General features: G+C 43.9%; 1 protein-coding gene across 15 annotated transcripts in view; it reads left to right on the forward strand.

Annotated features, from left to right (window-relative positions):
* hoxb3a (homeobox B3a) overlaps window positions 1–16,102 on the forward strand; it is a 98,347-nt gene extending 82,245 nt beyond the window's left edge. For 9 of the 15 annotated variants that reach the window (XM_074655162.1, XM_074655167.1, XM_074655165.1 and 6 more), the window contains 3 exons: window positions 3,833–3,991; window positions 5,329–6,050; window positions 11,618–16,102. In XM_074655162.1, the coding sequence (XP_074511263.1) occupies window positions 3,930–3,991; window positions 5,329–6,050; window positions 11,618–12,489 (1,656 nt within the window). In that variant the 5' untranslated portion in view covers window positions 3,833–3,929 and the 3' untranslated portion in view covers window positions 12,490–16,102. Of the gene's footprint in view, window positions 1–215; window positions 1,702–3,832; window positions 3,992–5,328; window positions 6,051–11,617 lie in introns of those variants that run through there. The other 6 variants (XM_074655171.1, XM_074655172.1, XM_074655175.1 and 3 more) reach the window with 2 other exon arrangements.
* Window positions 16,103–16,165: the final 63 nt, after the last annotated feature.

A 16,165-nucleotide genomic window follows, 5' to 3' on the forward strand; every position in this document is an offset into this window, starting at 1 on the left:
AAGTAATGTTGTGTTTTAGCCTCTTTAATTTGGCAGAAAAAAACGAAACATGTTCATAATAATGCTCTCAGATGAGGTCTACAACGCCTGTTGCTGTACTTCATTAGATTGTCTTTAGGCTTTATTTTTGCTGTTGTCATGCGTTAGATTGTGAGCCTAGTTGATTCCTGCAGAGTAATTTGATCGGTGTGTCTATTTTAATTTACATGGTCCTATCTGAGAATACTACACTAAACTAATCCAAACTCAGCAAAACTGATAACCCCTGATAGGAAAATGAAACTACAGCTATAACATAATGGGCCTTATACTAAATGTCTAAGGGTGTTATCTCTGACCTTCTTATCCGGTTCATCACCCTAAACTATATTATAGCCACTATAGGCTACAGAAACCCGAGTACAGCTAAGTCTAACATTATATTTGGAGTTTATAGCCTACTAATTAGAAATGCAGGAGAAGGGCAAAGATGGATCCATCCAAAAATGCTATTTAAAATCAACTGTTTAAAGAGGGAGAGAATTGTAAACAACATGTTGTATACATGGCTACTAACTAAAAGTTACACCAAAGTTCATGGTGAAAATATAGCCAGATGTGGGCTTTATGTAAACATAGAAAACAAATCTAATTTAATTCTGAACTAATGCATGGCGCCACAGAAAGTCGCCGGCAGGAATAACATCAGAGCCTGCTGCGTGTTTCACTTGCAGCCAGAAGGAATTAGCATAATGTGTGAGTGACGCTGAGATGTTTGATGGAATCAACGCGTCCGCGAGTCAAGCCCCGTTATTTCCTCCGTTACACCCCCCCAGCCCCGGTGAGCGCTGCTGATACCCGGTGCTTGTTGTCAACAACATAATGAGAATAGCTACTGCGATACTACCACCACGGTTCCCTCCTATAGGCCTACTATAGACTACCACTACTACTACTGCTGCTGCTGCTGGCCGTGCAATAAGAATAAGAGAACCCTTCCAGAGACCGGAGCGAGGCGGGAGCACAGCCCGAGAGACAGAGAGCAAGACGCGGCTGGAGAGAAGCAGGAGACCCGGGGAGATAAAAAAAGAACCAGAAAAAAAATGCAATGGGGTGACATTGTGTTCTGCTGCTGCTTGGAGGCTGTGTGAGCGACACCAGCTTAAAAAAAGAAGGACATTTGAGGCCATTGTTGTCAGACAGCAGCGGTGGTGCTGGGGCGGAGGGTGGAGGGCGGAGGGTGGAGGGGGGGTGGCGCGGGGGGCGCGAGCAGGCAGCAGGCAGGCTCCCCGGTAAACTCGTTCAGCTCGTGCGCTAGCTTGCCTGCCTGTAGCCTATTAGCCCGTTAATTCTGCACCCCAAAGTTGGACGTCTCGAGCCCGCTCCGCGTGTCTCCTCCGCCGTTCATGCCACACGGTGTCCGGCTCGCCGCCCACGCGCAGCCCGGTCCGCCGCCGCTGCCGGCTCGAGGAGGTGTTGTGGTGCTGGTTGTGGTGGTCGCGAGCAGCCGTGCTAGTCTCGAGCACCGAGCACCGGAGGAGCAGCAGCGCATTTGCGGAGATAAGAAGAAGAAGAAGAGGAGGAAGAGGAGTAGGAGGAGAGGATATTTATTTCATTCTTGTTATTGATTAGCTAGTGGAGGACTATAATAATATCTGTGATGCGGTGTTGCTGTTGGGTCCGTGCGGGACTGGACCGGGACCGCCGCCGGTGCTAGAGAAGGTAAGGAGCATCACCGGTACAGGCCAGCCCGGTTTAACTGCACGAGAAGCAGCGAGTGTTTGTTTCTCTGTGCAGTTTGTTTCGCTCTGGAGCGGCTGAGCTCAGTGATTTATGGCTCCGTATGACTTCAATCCCGGTTCAAGAAGAGTTCACAATGCTTTAAGCTGCCCCCCCTCTCCTCTCCTCTCCTCTCCTCTCGGCCTTCCATCTCTGTCCTCTTTTCTTTCTTTCTTTCTCTTCTCTCATCATTTCTCCTCCTATTCTGTCCCTGCCTCTTCCTCACTTTGAGCTATTTATTTACAATAAGCAATGGCCGGCCATGTTTATATTATGGATGATGATGTGGTGGTACTTTCACTTTCATCCCCCCAAACACGGGCCTCCGTTTTATTATTATTTCTTACTATCTGACTGAGTTTATTTAAATGTTGTAAATGCTGTAATTTTATTCACACGCTGTTTGTTGATATGAGCCTGCATGGAGGCCATGAACACACAGCAACAATAGCTCTGATCTGAAACAATCTGTTATTGTTTGGGCTCCATATTATTGGCCCCTCTCTCTCTCTCTCTCTCTCTCTCTCTCTCTCTCTCTCTCTCTCTCTCTCTCTCTCTCTCTCTCTCTCTCTCTCTCTCTCTCTCTCTCTCTCTCTCTCTTTCTCTCTCTCTCTCTCTCTCTCTCTTTCTCTCTCTCTCTCTCTCTCTCTCTCTGTCTCTCTCTGACTGTGTGTGTGTTAATGGGATAAGGAATACGTGGATTGTCCAAGTTAATGCATCCTCTCTCTCTCTCTCTGTGTGTCTCCCTGCCTGCATAGCTCTTCTTCTCATGGCAGGCGCCATTTGTAATTTTATATCCCAGGATAAAACACAGACACTGGACACCAAACTGGCCGACCTCTCTCTCTCTGTGTCTCCATCTCTCTCTCTGTGTCTCCATCTCCCTCTCTCTCTCTCTCTCTCTCTCTCTCTCTCTCTGTGTTGTTTTTGTTTGGGTGGCTGTTTCTCTGTCAGTATAAATGGATTATTCTGGGAGGCGTCTAGTAAAGTTGGTGATTGTATTAAGTCGTAGCCCTACAAGCAAGAGGGCAGAGACATTACGTGTCCCGTTTAATGGCGATACAGCGATATGATTTAATAACATATTCCTCCTACACTCACTGTGCCATGGCCTCTCTCTCTCTCTCTCTCTCTCTCTCTCTCTCTCTCTCTCTCTCTCTCTCTGTCTCTCTCTCTCTCTCTCCTTGGGACTATTCCTCAGAGTAAATAATTAGGATTCCAGCTTGTCTACTAGAAAGATAAATGGGCTGACATGTGTGACGTGCTGAGAGCTGGAGTAGGGCTGGACAGTAATCACAAAAAAACGAATAATATAATACATTTTCTAAAAAACTATTATGGACTATAGAGGTTTATATATTTACCCAAAACATTCACATCTAATTGAGAACTTATTTATTTTATATTTTATTTATTTATTAAGGGAACACGTATTGTTATGTTTTGCATGTTCTCTCTTTTTTTGCTCTATAAAAAAGAATAATATAATACATTCAAAAAAAAGTATGGGCTATAGAGATTATATCTTATATGTTTACTACAATTTGACCCAAAACATTCACATCTAATTGAAAACTTATTTATTTTATTTTTTTAAAGGAACACCCATTATGTTTTGCATTCGCATTTCTATTTGTTGATTTAGTAATTGTAGCCTATATCATCTAGGCCTCGTGTGCTGCTAGCATTAAAAAACTACTTCATAGTCTATGTGAATCACAAATATCGTGTCGCCAACATAATTAGGTTATTTTTTCGTCTTTTTTTGTAGCGCAGGCCTGATATTTAACGACGTAATGGTGTCACGTTATCTTCGCACGCGCTTTAATTAGCTATTTTTTTGTTTTTGTTTTTCTATATATTTCTCCATAGTGAAACACGGGCTTTAATTTCATCTCTATTAAATAGACTCGATGGCTCTCTGTTTTTAGCTGGTGTTGCGTTATTAACTCATGCGTGGACTGAGTCATTGGTGGCCTCAGTAGTTAGTTAGCTGCAGCGCTAGCATCCAGCATCAAGCACATCCATCCATATAGGGTCTCAGTGTGTGTGTGTGTGTGTGTGTGTGTGTCAGATGGCAGAGCCAGCAGAGAGCCAGCAGAGATCTGCAGCAGGGCCGCTTCACCTCCGCTTCTCCCCCGTTAAACATTTTATCTCCAGAGGAGGAATGAATGCCAGGTGCTCTCTCGCGCCTGACAAGCTGGCCTCTCGCGGCCACAGGCCCACCCCAGCGGTGAGCGCCAGATAGGGAGTCTGTGGGGGGCTCACTCTTTCTTTCCTGGGGCCGTGATAGAGCACTCGACCCTAATGAATCACTGACTCGTGAAGCTTCTTCCGGGGTTTCTTTCTTTTTCTTTTTTTTTTACCCCATCTATCTATCTATCTATTGTTGGCCTCTTTTGTCTGAAGTCCAAGTGTTTTTCTTTTTTTATTTATTTTGCCATTTTTCTTTTTGGCAATATTAACCAAATAGAAGAAATTATTAACCTTATAAATCTATAACAACAAATTCCCTTAACCAAAATAAAAAAAAAAATGTTTTTTAGAAATATTCCAATTGCTTTATACATCTCAGTTTGCCAGTTTCAAGGCATTTGAAGTCCCGTTAATATGTTTTTCTTTGTTACTCCGTTCAGAAAATCCTAATAACGCGCAACACTCTGCATTACTCCGTCTTTCTTACCTGTTAAAATAAAAAAAAAATTCTACCGTGATGCAAGAGTATACAGCCTGTTATTCAGCAGCAATGATCGCTTCCGGAGATATAGACTGCTATGAGTGAGGTAACAGCCGAGCAGACGGGATACACTAAATCATACGTTGGAAGGCAGAGGATGACAGAAATAGGCTACCTACATCAGTCACAAAGGAGAATATATATACAGGCCACATTCACTGCCGCCATTACACAACAAAATGTCACGTTCAGCCTGAATAACAGCAGACATGGTGGGGTAGTGCTTTAATAAAAATACAAAAATAAAACATAATTTAACTGAAATCGAATAAGTAGGAAAATGTGACATACATTTTAAAACAATAGTGAAAAGAGATGTTTGCCTCATTTTATTATTAAATTCAAAGGTGAAGCATTGTTATCATGGTTGGATTAATTGCTAAAAAAATAGAGAATAATTAGTAAATAACAACAACTACTAATTCTACACCTATTACCTCTATTAATAATACCAGTAGCTGCTATGTTACTACTTAATAATGTTATAATAATAGTGATACTAATAATAATAATAGCAGTAAAAATAACTTTCAATTACTACTATATGAATTAATAGCAAATTCTATGGAAAATTGACATAATCTAATAAGTGTATGCATGTCTCCATGTATGTATGTGTGTGTGTGTGTGTGTGTGTGTGTGTGTGTGTGTGTGCCTCCTCCATAGAGCATCTGCAGGCTGTGCACTGGGCTCAGAAGGGAGGGGGAGGGTAAAGGGTGAGGGGGGGTGAGGAAAGAAAAGCAGTGGTTTCTATTCATGTCATGGTGCCTTTCATGGGAGGAAGATGGATTTATCTCTCTTATTTCTTCATTCTGCCTCTCCTAACCTTTCAGGTCAGATTGCAGGAGACCGTTGGAGAGACACCGTCACGTGACCCCCGGTACCAAATGGTCTTCCGGCAGTGGCTCTCAACAAGGACCGGAGCACACCAAGACGCCGCCACTCCTCTCAGAAATGCAGAAGACAACATACTACGACAACTCCTCTGCGCTTTTCGGTGGCTACTCGTCCTACCAGGTGCAGGGGGCGGCGGCGGCGGCGGCAGCGGCAGCCGCCAACGGCTTTGGGGGCTACGATGCACCGGTCCCAGTGTCCCACCACCAGCCGGCCTTCCAGTCAGCGACCCATCTGGATGTGGACTCGTACCAGCGCTCGGCCTGCTCTTTGCAGTCACTGGGCAGTAACAGTGGCCACCAGCAGCAGCAGCAGCAGCAGCTAGCCAAGACCAAGGAGCTGAATGGCAGCTGCATGCGGCCCAGTCTGCCCCCTGAGCACCACCCCAGCTCCCAGGTGTCCCCTCCACTGCCCCCCAACCCCAGCAACGGTAATACTGGGGCTCAGCAGCCGGGGGGCACTGCTGGGGCCTCCTCGGTCTCTAAATCAGGCCCCAATAAGTCGTCTAATTCTTCCTCCTCCACATCGTCCTCCACGTCGTCCTCCTCCTCGTCACTGCCCCCCAACCCCACCATGTCCAAGCAGATCTTTCCCTGGATGAAAGAGTGTCGACAGGCGACCAAGCAGAAAAACGGTTCACCCAGCAACAACTCTGGCAATGGTGTGTTAGACTACACCTGTCTCTGTCTCTCTGTCTGTCTTTGCTTTGTCCAACCCCCCCTCTCATAGCACCAACATGGCTTACTTACTTATTCCTCCTACACCAGTCTCTCTCTCTCTCTCTTTCCTTTCCTCAGTTCCTTCTATTTCTTTTTTCCTTCTTCTTCCTTCCTCATTAGTGTCTTTTTTCCCTATTATCCTGGCCTTCTCCTTCCCATCACCACTTCTCTCTTTCCTCACCTCTCTTATCAACATCCTCTTTCAAGCTCCGGATCCCCAGAGGATTTAAAAGGTTTCTCAGACTATTATGGCAAAACAGGTTTCCTCAGGCACTGGTTCAGACAGGCAACTAGTGAAGCTGGTTATCTGTAGCTGGTCCAAGGTCATTTTATTTAAGGCGTCTAATATTGGAGCTAATGTAGCTGGTGAGCTGGCTTCACTGAAGCATTTATACATGTCTCTGAGAAAGCAATTCAGCATGGAAGCTGAAGGTTTGAGCCTAAAATCAAAATAATCCTGCTTCACACTCAAGTTCTTTGATTGAGTCGTTTGAATGACTTAAGCCTACATCAGTAGAGTAACTGTCAAAACCCCTAGATATGGCAAGCAAGAGGTCAAAGGTCAGAGGGCATGGCAAAAGAGGAGTGCTCAAGTAAACAAGTAAAAAGCAGGAAGAAAATTTATATTTTTAAATACAAAGAAAAACTACTTTTTTTGTTTTTGTTTAATCTGTACACAATGTAACAACATCTATTGGTGGTTTCAGAGGGCGTTACATGCTGGAACTATTTTTTGGCAAATAACAGCCAGGTGCAGTAACTTCCTGGAGGCAATTATTTTTGGTTATGTCCAGAAGATAACCTGCAAATTGCTAAATCTGGCAAAAACTTGCAAAACCTTTCATGAGACTGGCTACCCGATGACCTATCCCAACCTTAACCATTTGAAGTCAATGCCAAACCTTAACAATCTTGCAAGAGTTTCCCAATTCGTGGATTACCTTCTAGACATGACCACTTTTTTTCCTCAGATGGTGAGGTCATGACTTGCCCTACTCTGCATCTGATTGGCTAGTACTAGTTGCCTTCCTTGGTTAGGTTGGTTCAGTTTAGGCATGAGGAGGTATGGCAAACCAATCACAGGCAAAGTAGGGCTGGTCATGTCCAAATAGTAGGAAGCAAAGAGGCAAAACTGGTGTTTTTTTATTTTTTTTGACAACAGCCCCCGCCAATTTGGACTAAACATGCTTATTATATTTATAATATTGTATTGTTCAACACAGGCCATTCTGGTAGAATATGACAATAGAATAAAAATAATTTAGTTTTACTCTTGCATTGCACGTTTTACTGGCGTCCGGTAGTCGCTTTCAGTCCAAAATGGCGGAAGCGTAGCTCTGCTGCTGGGCGCTGATGTTGACATGGAACGAACAATTGACTTTCACATCTTGGCAATGTACCTTCTTTGGTAGGCCTGGTCATCCCTTTGCCATCCAAGGACAAACAAATTTGCTTCTTGGAGGCTTGTCGTCACAATGAGGTTGCCAGGTTTGGTTCCATCACGGCTAAAGAGAGATCTATAATAAATCCTGTGATCATGGACCATTAATCTGGCAACCGGAGTTATAGCTGGAGACACTGCACTTGGTACTGGGCGGATGGATACAGTGTTCATCAAGAAATAGTTCCAATACATAACTCCCCCTAAGACCACCTTAAACTGAGGGGAAAACCATAAGAAGAGAAAGGTTAACATTGGAGAAAATGCATATCTGGGAAATTATTAACACAAGGTAATAACAGGATGAGTTCAGTACCAGCAGAGGAGAACGGTAGAACAGAGAGAAAGAGAGAGATTTGGTGTTCTCTCAGTATTCAGTCAGATCTACAACTCAGACAACTGAGAAGTCGGGGATTCATTATAGTAACAATACAGTCAGTTTTAGGACAGTCTGGCTAACCAGCTGCCACTAACCTGCCGCCAATACCCTGCACACCTTCATTCATTCATTTACTTTCTCCTCTTCACCCACCTCCTCCTCCTTTCCTTGCTCCCCACCCTCTGGTTATTACTTGCCTTTCCGATTGCTTTCCTTCGTGCCCTCTATCCTCCTCCTCCTCCTCCTCCTCCTCCTCCTCCTCCTCCTCCTCCTCCTTCTCCGCCTCTCCTTTTGGTACCTTCTTGGAAGGAAGATATTAACAGTGTGAATTTAAATGTCATGTACGATAACAGATGAATAGATTTTCAGAGAGAGGGAGAGTGACACACAGGCATTTGAAATGGAAGATATTAGTAAATGGGGGGAAAAATACAGCAGGGTGATACATTTGAATATCATCTGCATGTCTGATAACAGGCAAAGAAAACAGTCATTGGGGCAGACAGATTGGTAGTTATCAATGAGAGAGAATGTGTTCCGCCATAATGAATATGAGTCTCATATTCAAAAAGCGTTCAGTTGACTGGACAGAGAGTTGAGGGGAGATTAGATTGTTTATTGATGAGAATTTGAAACAATCATTTCGAGAACGTCACGGCTCTGTGAGACGGATGGTTTGATGGTTGCCTCTCTCATCTTTCTGTCTCTGTGCATAGAAATAAACACAAGAGTCAACTGTTTATACTGTTGAGAGAGAGAGAGAGAGAATTATGGAGAGATAGGATCTCAGTGCTCGCTTTGAACTCTACGGCATCAGCTTATTGGTATGAACACGTCGCAAGCATGCACATAGGAACATTCCTGCGTATTCATAACAGAGACATACGCACAGAGAGAGATGGAAGAGGCACTGCAGTTCAGCACTATTGGTATGGAATAAACACCAAGATGGAAACAACACCAGCCCAGAGCCAGCCAAGTATCATCTGTTGCTGTTTAAGCAGCAGACCAACCCAAAGTCGTTTTGACACATGCAACCTTCAGAATTGCTGGGTTCAAATGTTGTGGTTGCTTTTGACATTTATGCTCATGGCACACATACAGTATCTATATATATATATATAGCTCTGGCCATTGGCCCTGTCATTATAATACAAATGCACACACCAAAGTAAATGCGTCAGCAAGAAACACCAGGGGTCAGATGACCAGACAGGTTGTAAAGAAACTCCCGAGAGAGAAAAGCTATAAGTTAATTCTAAAATGCATGAAAAACGCTCACTATTCAAAAATGGCCAACCTCTGGTTGGGCGGAGCTAATGAAAGCAAATGAGAAATATGTCCGAAATGATGAGAGCAATGTGGGTACCAAATCTCGTGAATATCGGAGCAGCTATGTTCCAGCTAAGGCTTTCCACGCATTAATGGGCGCTATGGAGCCCACCACAAACACATGAATCCAATCGCTGTATATTCTCAGCAACGTTCAAAGGTTTTGATGTATGCGCCAAGTTTTGTGAGTGTTCAAGTATACCAAGGGCGTCAACAATTAATGCAAAGACTAAAAGTAAGTAAGGGGCGCTATAGAGCTGACATGCCGTGACCAACCCCGATTGCGACATCAACTCTTTAATAGTTGGGTGCCACGTTTCTTGAGTTTTTGTGCATTCTAATGTCCTCAAACATGGGTTCGTAAAATGAAAATTCACGTAGGAATTCCAAAATGACTGAATTCCTGTGGGGTGGAAGAATTTCAAAAGGATTTGATATGTTCTTACTGAGGAGAACAATGATCCCACCAATTTTCATGAACATCAAAGGAACATTTTTGCAACTCTGGCTTGCATTTGGGGTGCGTTCTGGAGCCCGCTGTCCACGCCCGAGCCCAGTCACTGCAGAATTGTGCAGTTTTTGCCACCTCTAAAGTGTGTGCCATTTTTTGTGAGTTTTCGTACATTCCAAGCCCCTCAAAAATGTGAAAAATAATCTTTACAAGAACAATAGGTTTCCTTTCACTTCGTGCCAGGGACACCATTGGGCCCCTGGTTCTTTAGTGCTCGGGCACTAATGAAGAATTATTACCAACTTAGATTTGACCTTCAAACACTCACTTGCCAGTTTATTAGGTACACATACATAGCTAGATTGAATAAATCCGAGCTCTATGGAGGTTATGATGTTTTGTTAAAACTGTTTTGCGTTGTACTGACAGGTGTTGCTATTATTTACTCAATCTTTACTCTACCCTCATTGAATGAAATAAACGGGTTGGAGATAATAAGAAAGAAACAAGATAAGAAACACCCCTCAGTATGATGCAACTTATTTTAATAGCGCCAAATTGCAGCCTCCAAAATATAAGCTGAATCAACGCCAACGATTTCAAGGAAAGCTGAACACTGTAACCTTCATGAAGGACTGTTGCATTACATTACATTAGGTGTTCCCAATAAACTGACAACTGAGTGTAGCTAATCCGCCTGTTTACAACCTGTCTGATTACACCAGGACTCTCGTTTGTTCAACCATTGGACCTATTTTTACTGATGTCGCCATGTTCCAAGACCTCAGCAGTTTGATGACACAATGTTATCATAACCGATATGACTAAAGGCCACAGCTGAAAACGTTCTCACTATGGAGACTACTGCTGAAGGAGGGTAAAGATTTGGAAGATAAGGAAGAAGAGCCTTTACGTTTCTCATACGGGCTGCCTAAATTCAGAATTTAAAAACTTGTTTTGCAATATATGTTCCAAAATCATCCTTAATTGGTAACACTATATTAAGGTCCTTGTAATAAGTGTTAGTTAAAAGGTAATAAGGACCTTATAAGTCCTTATAAGATGCTTATTAACTCTATTGTGTGTTAATGAGGCTATATAATTGTTAATAGTAGCATCATAAACATGTTTATTGTTAGACTTTAAGACATTTATAAGCACTAATAATAAACTTAACAGTTTATAGACTGCTTAAGAATTAATAAAAAGCTCATGAGTTTGTTATAATTGTTTATAATAGCTTTACAATCACCACTAACAATGCACCAGTAGCCCAAGGTTCGTGTATTTCAACATAAACAACAGTGGTAACAGTTGAAGTGTCTAGTTTGTGTAACTATCACATAAATGTGGTGAGGAGCTCGGCTTTTCTTGGCAAGCTGATGGAAGTGAGAGCGGGTCAGCCTGAGTTCCTGCTCGTAGTCCTTGTACTGCAGCTGCTGTTGCTGTGGGGGGTTTGTCTTTCCAGCCAAGATGCAATTTAGCTGCCCTCGGCCAGCGCCGGGCCCGCCGTCTCTTAATAACTGCCACTGTTATGAAGTGTTGACAACTAATATCAAGGGATAATTCCGCCAGCAGGCCCGGACCCCCCTCTGCTTTATTAAGAACCTGAATGCTTTCAATTTCCTCCAGCATGCAGCCTGAGTGTGTTTCATTCTCTCTTCCTCTCTGGCTCTCCCAATTTTCATTTCATCATCTTTTACTTGTTTCCTACTCCTGTTTTCCATTTTCACTCTTCTCTTCCTTTTTTGTATGTTACTCCCACTTTCACCCTCTTCGTTTTCTAGGTTTGTTTTCATGTTTTTTTTTGTGATAGTTTCTTCCCGTGTTCTATCCAGTTTCATTATCCCTCTATTTTTCTCCCTTCACCCTTTCCCTGTGTAATGTTTTCTCTTTTTCTCCTCAGTATCAGGAGGAGCTGAGAGTGGCAGCAGCGGGGAGAAGAGTCCTACCGGCGGGTCGTCAGCGTCATCTAAGCGGGCTCGTACGGCGTACACCAGTGCCCAGCTGGTCGAGCTGGAGAAGGAGTTCCACTTCAACCGGTACCTGTGCCGGCCGCGGCGCGTGGAGATGGCAAACCTGCTAAACCTCTCCGAACGCCAGATCAAGATCTGGTTCCAGAACCGACGCATGAAATACAAGAAGGACCAGAAGTCCAAGGGCCTGAGCTCCAGTTCTGGAGGGCCCTCACCGACCGGCTCCCCACCCCTGACCATGCAGTCCTCCGCCAGCTTCCTCAACTCAATGCACCCCATGGTAGGGGGAGGCGGGGGTGGAGGGGCCGGCTACGACGTCCCATCTCCGCCATCCTTCGGCAAGCCCCACCAGGGAGTGTCTTACTCCATGTCCACTGCCTACTCCAATGTCCCAATGAAGGGCTGTCCCCCCCAACAGAAGTATGGCGCCCCAGACCCGGACTACGGCGACCCCCATCCTCACCACGGCTTAGTGCAGGCCAACAACGCTGGCTACGGGACTCCCACCAACATGCAGGCCAGTCCAGTCTACGTGGGGGGTGGCAGCTATGTGGAACCCATGCCCGGCTCGGGGCCCTCCATGTACGGGCTAAACCACCTCGGCCCCACGCCACCCCACCACCAAAACATGGACTACAATGGCGCGGGGCCCATGTCAGCCGCCAACCAGCACCACGTGGGCGGAGGGGTCCCCCCGGGTCCTTGTGACCCGCCCACACACCCGACGTACACCGAGCTGTCGGCGCACCACAACTCGACTCAGGGCAGAATCCAGGAAGCACCCAAGCTCACTCACCTGTAGCAGGTTTGGAACAACGTAGGAAATAGTGAAGATGACACAGAACATGTAACACGACGTGACTCACTAACAGACTAACTAACACGCGGGGACTCTACTGCTGCAACGGGATGGCAGGAGAGACAAAGGGAGACAGACAGGAGAGCATCCAGTGGTTTGTCCTGTGCTCATGCCACAAAGGGGAGCAATCAGTGTTTGGTGTTGTCCAGCCCACCCTGTTTCCCACCCTAGAGCTTTCACTGTTACCTTTAAGCTACATCCACACTAATACGTTTTCGTTTTAAAACGCATAACTTTTACTACGTTTATGCCTAGCGTCCACACTACTACGACGTTTTCAAGCCCTTAAAACGGAGACGTTCGAAAACGCTCCTGACCCCGTTTTAGTTTTAAAACTCTAGGGTCGTGTTTTAGTCTGGACGGACAGAAACAGGTACCGTTGAAAACAATGACACAGACGCCCATGTTCGCATCTTGATTGGGTCTTATAAGTCATGACGTGTCCTCCCTGATTCGTCACGTCCCATCACGCAAACCTCAGCCTCGTCCACCAGCGGTTCATTTCAACATGGATAACGAGTTACAAGCGTTGCTGATCTTGTTGTCTCTGCAAGCAGCTGTTGTGCAGTTAAATTCTGCATTTTATAATGATACTACTTCCAACATGTGGAGGAGGCAAGCTGCAGTATTATTCGAATGCTTTAAATCAATTCCCGTGTCCAGTGCTGCTTCCTGTTTACACCGGGCACACATGTCCAGTGTACTTGAATGGTCATGTGATATGTGTTTTCAGGTGTGAGATTAATGCCGAAACAGTCCTAAAACGCTCACCAGGATGGAGATCGTTTTGAAACAGCTTTTTAAAATGAAAACATATTAGTGTGGATGTAACCTTGATGTGCAGTTAATTTGATGTTAAAAAGACAAGAGTTGTGCCTATTAAGTAGCAGCAATGGACACAAACCATTTGTGTTGCCAAAAGAGTCAATAAAAGGCACATCTTCGCAGTGTAAAAGTACTGAAATCAAAGGTAGTTGCCAATACATGTCCACGTTTATTTCTCTTAACCAAATTTGCCAACTTTCTCTGCTACTGAAAACCTCACATCCTCATACAGGAATAATTTGAATAATAATTTAACGTATACATTCAAAAACTGCTTAATATTTGAGTAAATTATCCGTGATTTTTCACCCATGCCTCCATATTTATCATGAACCTCTTTAGAGCACTCTGCTCCGAGTGTCCCAGGGCAGCGAAGCATATTGTAGGCGTGGGAGAAGAAGTGTACAGTCAATTGTCTCCCACGTCCCCCTGGGGACAATAAATGTCAGGGAGCTCATCTTGTGGCACTGGTGCAGAGACATATCGGCAGCTGTATGGCATAAGAGGATCTACGGTGAGCTCCATTGTTTAGTCATTAGACTGATAATCTACTGCACAGTCAATCAGAAAAAGAAACTGCAATATGGATATTCAAACAAAGCTAGTTTTTCATTCAAAATATTTCTCAGAAACCAAAAAAAAATCTAATATGAAAGAAATATCTCCCTGTATAATGTGTTATATTTAAGTCACTCAGCAAAAAAAAAAAAAAAAAAATGTGTGTGGGTGGAGCAAATTGCAGCAGTAGCTCAGCTAGCATGTTGTTAGTGCTAGTATGTGGTTTAAAATTGTACTTTGGTAATAAAATCTCCCCCCTAAGACACACACATATACAAACAGCTCTCCCGCCTGGTAAATGAAATAGTTGAGATTTTAATGGGCAGTTAACGAGGTGGTTAGATTTATGACGCTGAGCTCTCTCCCCCTCCAGGCAACACATGTTGTTGTCAGCCGAGCTGAGCTATGTGGAGGGCTCTGCCTCTCCATCAGCCGGAGAGAGAGAGAGAGAGAGAGAACAGAAATATATGGCTGGAGCTGCCAGCACTCGTCTTCCTGTGTTCCCCTCGTTCCACGGAGCACATAAAACCACTGGATGGTCTTCCCTTCACTGTCTCTTTGTGCCTCCTGCCGTACCCGTGTCTGTCCGTCCAGACTGAATCACTACTAACCCACCGTCTCCTGTCTGTGGCAGCAGCACATGGCTTCTGAAGGAGGCAAAATTTCCCACAATCCGCCACAGACTGACCCCCCCCACCACCCCACACACACACACACACACACACACATGCACACGCACACATCCATCACCACACACGCACTCCCCACCCCTCCCATCAATCTAACAGGGTTTAAGAAGCTACAAGCTCAAAGGCTGAACTAGCTCCCATAGACATACACATCTGTGCTAAGCTAAGCTCACATCTCCACACACATGCACACGCACACACACACATGCACACACACACACACACACACACACACACACACACACACACACACACACACACACAGCAATGCTAAGCTAGCTTCCTTTTGTTGACACACGTCTGCAGCCAGGTTACGCCAGCTGTTGACAACTTTAAACAAACACATGAGAGGACATGGAAGAGACATTTTTAATGTTCTTATGTTAGCACATCATCGACACAGGGTAAATAATAAGAGTGGAGAACACTATTTATTTATGTTTGGGTAAATCATTGCCCTCCCCTCTTCTCTCTCTCTCTCTCCTTCTCTCTCTCTCCCTCTCTTTCTCTCTTTATCACTTTGGAAGGGTTCACTTAGGCTACATTAGCGAACACCAATGCGAAAAAGTCCACATTTTTATATTGTTTTTGTTTTGTTCTCGCATATCTTGACTTTTAACGTGGATACAGGGTATATATTTGAACAAAAATGCATGTCCCAGAAATCTGAGCAGATGTGTGTATCACACTTTCTTTTAAAACAGCTGGGTTTATTTGTGTGAACCGTCATTGAGGGGAGTTTTGGGGCAACAGACTGACACAGCAGACTGTTTCAGCCAGTGTTGGTAAGGTTGACCCCTCGCGACCTTCTCTGCTGTTCTCCAAATAAACCCTTTGGACGTTTTTCAAAAAAGTGCAGATTTACACTAAAGCTTTTTCACATCTGGGCATCATTGTTGCACTTAGAGTTTACATTTTGATGGTTAAAAGGTAAAAATAATAATGATAAAATCTTATTTTGAAGACGGAAGGCCCTCCAATCAAAGCGTCTTTCGTCAATGTGTGTTCAAGTGAACATTCATATATAAATATTTATTTGTTATAGTCGGTTTAAAAAGACTTTCTGTTTTGTATTATTATTATTTATCCTTCATGTATTTATATCGAGAAAAAATACTGTACTTTTTTAGTATTTACCTGTTATGAAAGAAAAAAAAAAAACGTTGTGTTTCTTCTTGTCCATTGTACTGAAGTTACAATTTTTTTAGTTCTTGTATTTTAGAAGAAAAAACGTAGTTTTTATGTTCCTATAATGACCCCTTGTACATACATGTCTTGGCTTGTACAGGGAAAAAGGGCAAGGGTGGGGATTGGTGACCCATCCGTGTCATAGTCAGAAAATTTAGACAAACTACTAGCTGGAAAAAAAGAGTCTTTTTGGAGAAAAACAACTTCTTTCTTTGTCCTTTGTAGCTCCTTTTTCTTTCATTGTTGAGAGAGTTGTCTGTCGAACAATTCTTTAATAAAATGTTATGTTATTCAGAGATATCGTCAGTTTGTTTATGATTCTCAGGTGCTTTTGGGAAAGAATTATTAAAACATCATCA

This window comes from Sebastes fasciatus, chromosome 13 (genome assembly GCF_043250625.1).
Source record: "Sebastes fasciatus isolate fSebFas1 chromosome 13, fSebFas1.pri, whole genome shotgun sequence".
NCBI lineage: Eukaryota > Metazoa > Chordata > Actinopteri > Perciformes > Sebastidae > Sebastes > Sebastes fasciatus.